The sequence below is a fragment of the Dama dama genome, chromosome 5 (assembly GCF_033118175.1).
Source record: "Dama dama isolate Ldn47 chromosome 5, ASM3311817v1, whole genome shotgun sequence".
NCBI lineage: Eukaryota > Metazoa > Chordata > Mammalia > Artiodactyla > Cervidae > Dama > Dama dama.
The window spans coordinates 20,148,452-20,160,894 of NC_083685.1; the positions used below are offsets into that span (position 1 = coordinate 20,148,452).

The 12,443-nt window shown below is 47.2% G+C and overlaps 1 protein-coding gene across 3 annotated transcripts in view; it reads right to left on the minus strand.

The window, feature by feature from the left end:
• Positions 1-10,752, minus strand: part of VPS37B (VPS37B subunit of ESCRT-I) — a 30,055-nt gene extending 19,303 nt beyond the window's left edge. The window contains exons 1-2 of one of the 3 annotated variants that reach the window (XM_061142007.1): positions 10,580-10,719; positions 4,891-4,992 (exon numbers count right to left, since the gene is read on the minus strand). Coding sequence is in view for 1 of the 3 variants with exons in the window: in XM_061142005.1 (XP_060997988.1) it covers positions 10,580-10,690 (111 nt within the window). In the remaining 2 variants the exon portion in view is untranslated. Of the gene's footprint in view, positions 1-4,890; positions 4,993-10,579 lie in introns of all 3 variants that reach the window. The other 2 variants (XM_061142005.1, XM_061142006.1) reach the window with 2 other exon arrangements.
• Positions 10,753-12,443: the final 1,691 nt, after the last annotated feature.

Sequence of the window (12,443 nt, forward strand, 5' to 3'; positions counted from 1 at the left end):
TCTTAGCTCGCTGACTAGGGATTGAACCCTCATGCCCTGTACTGGAAGGCAAAGTCTCAAGCCTTGGACCTTCAGGGAAGTCCCAGCTTACAGTTTTCATGCACGGTTCATCAGTTGCCATAGTATTTAATGAAATCATGTAATTACTATAACAAATAAAATCAGAGTGACAGGTCTGAGAGCCAACACACTTGACTACGGGTAATTACTCGGTGTGGGAGCAGAAATGCCTGGGGCATCTGATCATGATGGAGGGGAGGCATCAATCATTGTATCTGATGAAGGGCCTGGAGAGCGCCAATTACTAGAACACTTTAGTTAAGTGGAGGGAGGTCAACTAATAGCTTCTACTGTAATTTTAAAATCCAGATCCCTCCTCCCCTTTCCAAAAGAAAGCAGTCTATGGAAGACAGAACTTCTAAACTTTGCTTTTCTTATTAGTAGTTCCTTGCCAGCACAACCAACCAAAGCGTTTAGTTGTTTAGTAAGAGCTTTGGGGTTTTCCCCTCTTGGTCTCCTCTTAACCACAATCTACAAGAAAAGTAGGTATGAGAATTTTCTAGGATTGTCTTTACACAGGTGCAGGTAAGAAAACGCCTCTCCAGGAAGATCCCAGGTGTGTATTGAGACTACATCTTTAGAAGATTTTGCTTTTACACATAAAATATATCATGACATGAAATTTCCAACACCTGACTCAAAAATTCAGTTTAAGAGATAAGGTTTACTTTCACATGACTGAAATTATTCATCTTCTGTTCAGTATGAGAAAATGTTATTCTAATAATGAGATTTTTTTTTCTAGTCTGTGGGTACAGAAAGGGATTAGTCAAAGGAGAATCAGTTACTCCAAGTTATTCTACTTAAATTTCATACACACACACAAAAAAACTGCAATTATAACTGATGCAAGCAATAGGATTTTTAACTAAAGCAATCACCAGATACTTAATAATTTTTTGAAAATAAGTCATTCTTAAGTGTTGATATTTTAATGGATTTATGTTCAAAGATGTTAACTGCAATATAAATTATGAAAGCAAAAAAAAAACCACCCAGTACCTAAGGGACTAGTCACATAAATTGTAGCATCAGTTCAGTTCAGTCACTCGGTCATGTCCAACTCTTTGCGACCCCATGAACCGCAGCAAGCCAGGCCTCCCTGTCCCATCACCAACTCCCAGAGTTTACTCAAACTCATGTCTACTGAGTTGGTGATGCCATTCAACTATCCCATCCTTGTCGTCCCCTTCTCCTCCCACCTTCAATCTTTCCCAGCATCAGGTTCTTTTCAAATGAATCAGTTCTTCCCATCCATCAGGTGGCCAAAGTATTGGAATTTCAGCTTCAGCATCAGTCCTTCCAATGAATATTCAGGACTGATTTACTTTAGGATGGACTGGTTGGATCTCCTTGCTGTCCAAATTGCAGCATACCCACATGATTAAAATACAAGCCGCTAAAAATCATGTCATATAAGAATCTTCTGACAAAAAATAAGTGCCGAGAGCATAACTTCATAGATAAAAAACAAGATAAAAACTCTACATGCAAAATTATCCCAGTGGCAGAAAATATAAAGAAAACATATAAAATGTTTAACAGTGTTTATCTCTGAGTGGTGGTATCACACGTGACTATGTATTTCTTCATAATTCTGTACTTTTTAGTTTTTCTATAATATAAATGTTAAAAATGCAATTTTTAAAGGTTTGATTAATTGGGATCAGAAATTTTACACACTATATATACTTCCTTGCCTTCTCAAACAGGGAAATGAAAATAGGACAGCCTTTGATGGGACAGAATTATAAGTATCAAGTAGCCATAGTGCCCTCTGGGATAAAAACATACTTCTGGGCCATGGAAGCAGATGGCTACATTTATGACCTTAAATAAGCAGTTGCCGAAGTATGCCCCAGGGAACCTAGCCCCACCAGACTGATTAAAGTGTGGGAAATACTGCAATACATACTATTAATAACTGTAAGAGACAAACCAAACAAAGCAAAGCAAAAATAAAACCCCTCTTATTTAACCAGATTCCCCAAATTTCTTTACCATGGAATCATTTTAATTTAATCACCATCAAAAGCCATGGAATTGGGCAAACCTACCCTAAATCAAACAGCCCCAACCAGTTCATTAACAACTGTTGAAGCTTTATTTACTGGGCATTTATTAAACTGTCATGCACTGTGTTCCACAGTTTACAGTCTTATTTAATCCTCCAAACATCTCCCAAGGATATCTTAATTCTCTCATTTTAAAGATGGGGAAGCCAATACTTAGGAAGGTTCATCCGTGTCCCAAGTCTCCTAGCAACCCAAATCCTGTCTTAACCACTGTGCTTAACAGCTGACCCTCCATTTTTTGAGCAGCTTCATTTATTTCTTGATAGTGTATCATCCGCTCTACTAGTCATCTCCCACACCCTGTAAAACCCTGTCACTGACAGACAAGCCGCAGGACCCAGTGTGTCGTTTTCCGAGTTGTGCGCAAAGCAAGACTCGGCCGACCGGGCCCTGAGTTCAGGGTAAGACTCCCTGCTACGAGATTCAGGCTGCCTGAAAAAAATTTTTTTCTTCCAACTTCTTTCAGCCTTCTAACTGATCTCTCTGCTTTCTGGTCTTACCCCCTCAAATCCATCCTCCTCTGGCTGCCTGAATCATTTGTATGAATCATCAAGTGTGACCACACCACTCCCAGGCTTAAACCCTCCCCGTGACTGGAAGGTGAAGCCCGAGCCCTTTCAGTAAGCTTGGGACGTCTGGTTTCTGCCGGCCTCTCTGACCACGTCCCCTCATGCCCCGCCCTGGCCCCTCCAGCAAGGCCTGCCACAGTCCTGCGCACACGCTCTGTTTCCTTCCTCTGTGTCTCTGCTTGCGGGGCCTGGAAACCCTTCTCCCTCCTCACCTGGCTAACACACCCTTGCAATCACAGCTCCTGAGCCATCTCTGCCAGGAAACACTCCTGCGGATCACCCCCAGCCCTGCAAAGGCTCTCTGGGTCTCCCGCCAACTAGGGTGTGCCCTCACCCCTACCGTGTCACGTGCGCATTGGGATCGGCTTACGTGTACCAGCGCGATCCTCAAAGATGAACATTCTGTGGCTTAGCGGTTTCACATCCCCAAGGTGCTCCATGAAGGTTGAGTAAATGCATAAACTTCCTTGACCTCAGCTGTGCTCGCATTAATGAAAGGCGCTTTCTGAGGGCAAATGTTATTTAGCACTTACTCTGTCCCTCTGCCAAGCCCAGCCCTGGGCTACAGTATGAAAATAACCTCAAGGCGCCATTAGCTAATCTTGGAGACAATAGAAAATTTGATTGGAAAGGGACATTCACTATGGCACTGCTTGTAATGTAACAACTATTCGAAATCTGCTTTTCACATACACTCTTTGGTACGATGGACCATGTTGCTCACAGTTGCTCACAGAGGTGCGTTTAAAAGCTTTCCCCTGGTGTACAGCGAGGTAACCTACTGGCAAGAGAGCTCCACCCATGGCTCTCCTTTCCCTCTTCCCTACAGAGAAACTCAGAATTTTCCTCTGTCTTCGTACCATTAGGGAGGATGGTTTTCCTGAATGATGATGGGATGTGAAAACCCCCTGGAGCTGAGGAAGGAGATAAACCAGCTAGAACTCTTTCCCCAGCGTGTTCTGAGCCTCAGCAATCACACCCGTGAGCAGAGGCTGACACACAGGTCATTACAGACAACCGGGCACTGCTGCCTGGCGTGGTCCGCTGAGCAACTGTCTGCCAAATACTGTGACAAAAGCCGAATCTACGACCAAACTGACTGGGCTCTAGAGAACCTCGATTCTGCACATGTCGTGAGGTTCCTCTTGACCAGTCTGGACAGCACAGGCAGCGCAAAAGGATGCTGACTTGTCTGTAAAGTTGAGTTATCAGACCCGTTTCTCCTTGCCCCTCCATGGCACCTCTTTCCTTCTCCCAACCCACCAATGATTAGCCCAATGGCCTTTTAAACTTTTATGTTCGCCTTGATTTCAACAAGTGCTTGCAAGGCATTACCTCTCAAATTTATATCTCTAAGCAAACCATCCCTGAGCTCCACAACTGCACAGTCAACTCCCCCCGCACGAGGTCATGTAACTGCCCGGCCTGACCCCATGCCAGCTCCCACGGCCTAAGGGACCCCCGCCCCTCCTCCGGCCTTGTGCTGGGCCCTCCTTTTACTCGCTTCGCTTTCGCTTAAAGCCCAGCTAGCTCCACTCACTCAGGAGCACTAACTGGGCACAGCCTGTGTGCCAGGCCTGTGCTAGGGTGCCTGGGACACAAAAGAATGGAGCCCCGGGGCGAGACGGGGACACAGGAAGCTGGTGACTTACAAAATGTGGGTCAAGTGCCACCGAGGAGGCAGAAAAGAGGCTAAGGGGCCGTGTGTCTGTGGCTGAGCGGGAAGAGTGCTTGGAAGGCAAAGCTGACGGGGCCCCTCAATGGGCGGCGGGGGTATAGCACCACGAGGGTGGGAAGGGGTTCGGCCAGCTGGTCTGCATCTCCCCTCCCAGAACTCTGGCTCAGATCCTAACCTCTTCTCACCTGGTCTTCCTGAACCCCCCACGCCAATCCAGCCCACACTCTGCAGCGCACACGGTCTTCCTGAAGTGCTCCTCCGATCACACTGCTGCCCCGCTCCAGAGTCACGGAAACTCAGTGCTCCCCAGTGAGTCACCACCCAACTCCTTCCCCGGGCTCTCGGCCTCGCCAGCTTTATTTCTTGTCACTTCCCTTCACATTGGCAAAGCTGACCTGGTAACTCACGAGTCATGAAGTCTGCCCCGGGTTTTCCTGCTCGGTGCCTGGGCTCAGCCGCCTTCCTAAGCCCCCACTTTTGTCAAAATACAATTTAGAGAAATAAATACCTAATTGAAGACGGTGGCTCCCTTGGGGGTAGGGGTGGCGATCACACTCGGAAGGGAGCAGAGAGGTTTGCTCTGGCTCGGTCGCGTTTTCTTCCTAAGCGGCTGCCAGGTACACAGATGTTCCTTGTGTCATTCCACACCCATGTAGCAATTACTGTATTTCATCATTTATTTTCTTAAAGCTTACCCGCCTATCAAAGTCCATCTCTAGCGGTAGGAACCTAATCTAGCCAGAAAGCCCCTCTTCACCTGACATTCAATGTTATTTACAATTCATGTGTGGCCTTTCTCTTATTCTTCCTCTAAAAAAAAATAAATGACTGTGGTAAAATATACACAACATAGGTCTTTCCTGGTGGCTCAGCGGAGAAGAACCAGCCTGCCAATGCAGGAGATGTGGGTTTGATGCCTGGGTTGGGATGATCCCCTGGAAAAGGAAATGGCAACTCACTCCAGTACTCTTAACTGGGAAATCCCATGGACAGAAGAGCCTAGTGGGCTACAGCCCATGGGGTCACGAAGAGTCATACACGACTTTCCAACTAAAACAACAGCGTACACAACGTGAAATTGACGGCTTTAACCATTTTGCAGGGCACACTTCCTGCAGAGTCACGTGTAAACTGTGTGAGTCTGCTGTGCTGTCACCACCATCACCGTTCTCATCTCCCCACCTCTCATTCTCTCTTGCACGGTAGATGTTTGTGCACTGAATTTCTCTCCTAAGTTATAACACAGTGATTACATGCTACCCATGTTTCTACCCTTTACAGTGCCTCACACAGTGAGTACTCCACAGACATGGAACTGAAATGGAATCGTCTTGAAATGGCAGCCAGGACATTATGCCTTTTCGTTTTAGCCAATAACAGCCAATAATAACAGTTTACTCAGTGTTCACTCTGTTCCAGGTACCATGATAAGTATCTTAACTTCTCTGATTTAGCCCACCTGACAACCCTATGGAGGAGCTTACTGTTATTATCCCCTTTATTTTCAGCGAGGAAACTGCAGTTGGAAAAAGACTGAATACTTGCCAAAGGTCACATCACTGGTAACAAAAGCCAGTTCTGTACTGTACCGCCCCCACTGCGCTTTTAATCAATACAGAGGAAGTAGACAGCAATTAAGTAAAATAAGGGATCGGATTTCACATAAGCCAGCCTAAACAATTCTGAAAATCTCTTCAAAGAAAGGGAGCCACCCTCTACCAACATCACCTGTTATTCCACTTAGCCTCACAAGAACCCTAAAAGGAAGGCACGGTCACTGTCCTCACTTTCCAGGGGACGCACTGAGCTAGAAAACAATGAAATAAGTCACCAAAGTCTCAGCTATAGTCTTTCCACGAAATTTATATGCCTTCTTTGAAAAAGAGTCAGCCAATGTTGGATTCCAGAAAATATTCTGGGACACAGTAATGTTTTACTTAAGAGTTAAAGTCATAGGTCCATGGAAGAGAAGATTTAAACATAAAAGGTGAAGCCTTTATATATACAATAATGACTGGATGACAGGAACAGAAACATACTCCAGTAATAGACACTCAAAAGGGTTTTACATCTCAGCTTCTAAAAACCAGTCCCACCAGCATTCAGGGCTTGTTTGAGGAAGCAGTCCCTGGCCGGTACGCTTCAAAGAGCCATTATGATTCATGCAGTAGCTTCGCAGCCCCACACAAATCACACCAGAACACGCCTTAGGGAAACAGCTTCTTCCAGACCAGGCTCTTGACTTGCCACAGAACTGTTTCTCAGATCCTCAGAGTTGTTGCGTGTGGGCAGTTTCACTTGCCATAGGAGCAGAGTTCCGGAGTGTGAATTCTTAGTGAATCCTCAGCTAACACCAACTCGTCAGCATTTCCTCAGAAAGCACACTGGGAAGAATGACCCAAGAGGTCCGGTTTAGCTGCCCAATCCCCTGAGCGATGGTTCCTTTTAAGGGAGCGCCCTGCAAGTCCAATGGGGTTAATGTGGACAGACAGACAAAGGCGCATTCCACTGCCAAGTAAAAATAACTTGACAGAAAAATAAAAACGTGTGCATAAGAAACATCAGCTCAGAGCAAAAGGAAAGAGCCGCTGATCAGTAGGGGCACACTATGTTTTAAAGAACTGCAGGCAGACAAGAGGAACAGGAAAAGAGAAACCCACGGGCAGGGAAAATGAGAATGTCTGCAGCTCCAACACTATCTGACTCTAGTTTCCAGCTGGACTACAGCTCAGATGCCACAATTAAAACGATGTAAGTGATGCACAACGCACAGCTGTATTTAAACCCAACAGTGAATGCCTTCAAAACCTAGCCACACTTTCCAGTCGCCACAAAATAGCCCCTCAGGCTTGAAGAAGCCTTACTCTACAATTTAAAACACTTCCTTCTGCCAATTAAAAAAAAAAAAGCCTCTGGTTTAGGGTAAGAGATCTACAACTGAAAGTCCTGTTCTATTTACTGTCTCATTCTAGTGCTACTGAGACAATCACTAACCACAGAAAGCTAAAAAAAATTTTTAGGCAAATAGCAAATAAAAATCTACTTTAGATTCTTGATATAAGACCCTATTATCTGGTTGGGATGACCTCGTATGCATGATTGTCACTAATTGTTCCAAAAAGAGAACTACAAGTTACTAACGCAATTACTCTTTATTGAACACTATTAATACGTACCATGTTAAGGACCTAACCCTGGAGAAGCAAATGGCAACCCACTCCAGTATTCTTGCCTGGAAAATTCCATCAACAGAGGAGACTGGCGAGTTACAGTTCATGGGGTCCCAAAGAACTGGACATGACTGAGCACTCACACAAGGACCTAACACGCACTCTCTAACATAATCCCCAAGTCAACTCTAAAAGGTATTTTCATCGAACTTTCCTGGTGGTCCAGCGGTTAAGAATCTGCCTCACCAATGCAGGGGATACAAGTTCAATCCCTAGCCCAGAAAGATCCCACAGGCCACAGGGTGGCTGAGCCTCTGTGCCGTAACTACTGAAGCCCGAGTGCCCTAAAGTCTGTGCCCCATGAGAGAAGCATGTGGGCAGTTTCTCTGCAATGAGAAGTCCAATCACTGCAACTAGAATAGCCCCCGCTCACCACAACTAGAGAAAACCCACATGTGTAAACCAAGACCCAGCACGGCCAAAAATAAAACTAGGAAGTATATTTTTTTCCCACATATCCTTCTCCAGCAGCAGCTCAGAGGTGAGATGACCTGCCTGCAGTCACACAGCTGGGCAGTGGCCAGGCCTGGCCTGGAATATATAATTCCAGAGCCCAAACGTTCTTTAACACCAGATCATAAACATGCCATCTGGTCTAAGCTATTTCACAAATATTTTCTTCTGTCTCATAGCCACCCCCAAATAAACCAACACGCAACATTAGCAGCTGAGTGAAGCTACCAGGGCCAGAATTTTGGTTGTTCACATCACAGCCCTTCCCTCAGAAAAACACCACACATGCCCACGGCAATCGGATTTTCGAAGGGTCACCGTGGCTAGGTGAGCTGCCTGGCTAAGGTAGTCTGGTTTTCACGTTCAATTTCCTTGTTTTAATAAAAGCATTACACCCTGAAGAACAAACCTCTGCTGAGTAATTTAACTTAATCACGTGGCCTAATCAAGAGAGGGTGGTCCTCAGTATTTGTATTTATATAATACTCTGGCATGAAGATCATCTGTACTAAAAAAAGAAAAAAACAAAACCTGCTAGATTAATCTACCTTTCCCTTTAAATAGTAACCTCCGGTGTCTCAGGTAGAGGATTCAGGTAAAGCTGTCCTAACAGCCTGAGTCAGCAGACTGACTTGACTCCATAATCTTCCCTTCACTAAAAGGCACTTTACTTCTATTAATGTTCTACTAATATAACTACAGTACTCTGTCCTGAAACTGGGGAGTCACACATAATAAAATTAACTTGTAGGCAGTGTTACACATTAGAAATACATACCTATCATTTTATTATTAGACTAGAAAGATGCCTGCAGGCAGTCAACAAAAGGTCTCCCAGCAACTGACAAGCAGAGTTAACTAAGCAAAGATTTTCTTTCTTTGGAGACATGAAACTCTCATTCAGTCAAGAAAGATGGATTTTGTCACTTATTCTTCTCTAAAAAGGAAAGCACCACATGGAGACCATAAATGGGGTGAATTGCATCTCAGAGCAATGTTATATGTGCCAAGTTACAAAGCCTGTGAATACAAGGGGTGGATTAATGGAAAGACTGATACCATCTTACTACAGTGGCCTCTCTGTAGCTCCGGACAATGATCTGTTGAGGGTTTTCCAGTGATTTTGAATGTGCAACCTCCATACAAGCCCCCTTTCAAGGGGGCTGGCTCAGTGCTGAACAGTCAATCCCTTTGCAGAAAGCAAGCCAAAAGCCCCCACACAAGCTTCTGGGTGAGAAGCTTGGCCCTGTAGGCGTGGGAAGGCTCAGACTTCAGAGACAAAGGAGTAAAAGCGGGAGGTGGGCTGGGGAGAGCTGGCTGGGCCTGGGTCCACCTGCCTGGAGAAGACCCAGACTCACAGGGCTGGACTTTCGGGGAAAGAGTTCAAAAGGGCTGGGGGAAAAGGACAGAAGAAAGCACATCAAGAGCGAAGTCAGTGACCCCTGAGAACAAACCCTGCTACAAGGAATGAAGTGAGATCTCCAGAAACAGCGGTGGGCACACCTTGCGGAGACGGGGCAGCCTGCCTACTATCAGAGGTGGGGATGGGCTATCGGCCCCTGACCTCCAGTCTATCTCCTAAAAAACAACTTCAGGGATCCTCCTTGGCCCCAGCGAGGAAGGAGACTGTGGGGCAAAGCCACCATACTAGAATTACCACATTCCCTTCTTCTACGGAGGGGGGCATGGCATCCTTCTGCCAAACCCACAAGACCGGAGGTGAGCGCCCCTGGGACAACACTGGTAAGATCCCTTCCAAATGAAGTCAGACCCGGAACAGGCCCTCTGACCCTAAGGATCCCTCAGATACACGGCCAAATCAGACCTTAACCTGGGTAAGTCCGCTGCCGCTTGTCTCCCAGCCTTGGAGATCCCTGCCCACCCCGAAGGCCCATCTCAGAACCACCTCTCAGATTTAGCTACAGACACTGCCCCCAAACCCATCTTGGAACCCCCGATCCTTTCCTAAGATGCCTATCTAGCTAATCCACTCAGCCCCTAAAAGCCTATTCTCAGATCCCAGTAACTGGGATCCCTGTACCCGTCAACCCTCCCCTCAACCCCAACCCCTGCCCAGACCTAACCCTCAGCCCCCTCGGTCCGGTCTCAGGCATCCCCAATCCCCGACTACCGTCCCCTCGACCCATTCCAATCCAGTCTCGGTCCCTCAATTCCCTCCTCGCCTCCCCAAACTCGGCCACAGCCCTCCACGATCCCGAATGCCCCTTCCAGGCTCCCTAATCCGCGTTCCACTCCGCCTCAGGACCCCTCCAGCCCCCGCAAGCTCTGTCCCACCCAAGACGCTTTTCCCAGCTCCGCCCCAGCCTCGGTCCCCTCATCCCCAACCCCACCCCAAGCCCCCCTCCCCAATTTCTCGTCCCAGTCTCCTCAACCCAACTTGAAGCACCGCGACCGTCTCCGCCTCGGGCCACTTCCAGCCCGCCGCGGGCCCCCGGCCCCGCGCGCCCCCCTCGAGGCCCCGCCGCCGCCGCTTTGAGCTGTCGCTCAGCTCACCTCCTCCATCTTCTGCACCATCTCTGTCAGCTGCCCCTCGTCCTCCAACAGCTCGTTGAGCTGCACCAGCGACAACCCAGCAAACCGAGCTTCGCTCGCAGCGCCCGCCATCCTCCCGTCTCGGCCGCCGCCGCCGCCGCAGCTCTGGTCGCCAGGCTCCGCGGACCGGAAGCGCCGCCCTCAAGGCCCGCCCCCAGCGGGGGGGCACGTGACGCCAGCCGTGGGCCCTGACGTCATCGCCTCGCGGGCGGGCGGACATGACGTCTCAGTCTGGGCACTTGGCAGGAAGCGTGTTAGAGGCTGGGATTGTCTCTGGGAAGCATGGGGGTTCTAAGGGAAGGGACCTGGAGACAGGCTTGTGACGCAGTGGTCAGCGGTAATGATGTCACTGCAGCATGACATCAGAAGGGTACGCCATGATGTCAGAAGAGCCTTTTCCTCAAGGAAAAGAGATGCCTAGATCTGACGAAAGCAGGCAGTGGGACGGAAGTTCCTGCAGCCTAAGCCCGGTCTGACTGACGGAACCCTAAAGAAGGGGATTTATGGAAAAACAACTTTAGATGCCTTTGGTTTTTCGTAATTGTGGAGCTGCCATGTCATTCGTTTGACAAAATTGAGACCTACTATGTGGACTAGGAATTGGGTATATAGTTCTGAATAAAATAAAAAGGACCCCTGCTTACATGGAGCTGACAGGGAGGCAAACAAAAAAACGAAATGGTTACAAATTGGGAGCGTGCAAAGAAGGAAATGAATGTTGAAATAAAGAGAGTAATCGGGATACCTTTAAAGAAAGTAATGAAAGGTTGTCCTCTCAGAGAAGATGACATCTGAGGAGATCTGAAGAGTGAGAAGGGCAGAACCACCCACCATTCCTATAGGAAGCCCAAGGCTGCAAGACCAGCATGTACGAAAGCCCCGAGTCAATTCTAGCTTGGTACATTAAAGGAATGGCAGAAAATCAGTATGACTGGAACATCAGAGCAGGGACCCATATTAGTGACCATTTGCCTCAACTCAGGAAGGTACCTAGATATTTAGGTGGGCCAAGCTGTGCTCTTTCAGAGATATTATTGCAGGTGCCATTGTGCAGTCTCCCCACCCCTAACAGCCTCTCAAGATCCAGGAATTTTGGGAACTTGTTATTCTTTTTTGGAATCTTCCACAGTTCTAGCTGGAAGAAACCAACATCTGAGGATAACCACAACAGCCTCCTAATTTTACACATAAGGAAACTGAGGCCCTTGGAGGAGCAAGTTCTCTTTTTTCAAAATCAAGTAATTGGCAGATCTCCTGGCTCCCAGACTGGCATCGGCCACGCTGGCATCCTACCACACTGACCTCGGTGCATAACTCAGCACTGAGCACAGTCCAGACATTCAGTAAACACTTGTTGGCTGACTAATGAGCTTTGTGCATAAGGCTGATGTTTCTGCTCCCCCATCCGTAGAACATAAGGTCTGAGTTGTCTGCCCATACATTAGACTGGGCTCCAGTGACCATTCTCTTTCCTCCTAGCCCCTGTGACTAAGGGCACATGTTAGTAGGAGATGAGTAAAACTAGAGGAAGCATTTCATACTATCTGTAAACAAAAGATTTTTATTAAGTTCGAAAAGGGCCCTCGATTGTTTTCTTCCTTTGAGCTTGTCCAAAAAGGTGGCTTTAAGAAAGACCGTAATAAAGAGGAAGGGGAGGGAGAAAGTCAAGTTTATAGCCGGAGTAGGCGCTCAGTTGAGTTTCATTTTTTTTTTCCTTTTCTCTCCAGGAAAAATATAAACCTGCCAAATTGAGAATAGTAGCTGTACTTCCAGGAAATCCTCACCCATGAGGCTTAAGATGATGTCCAGAAGTTTCTCAAATTCC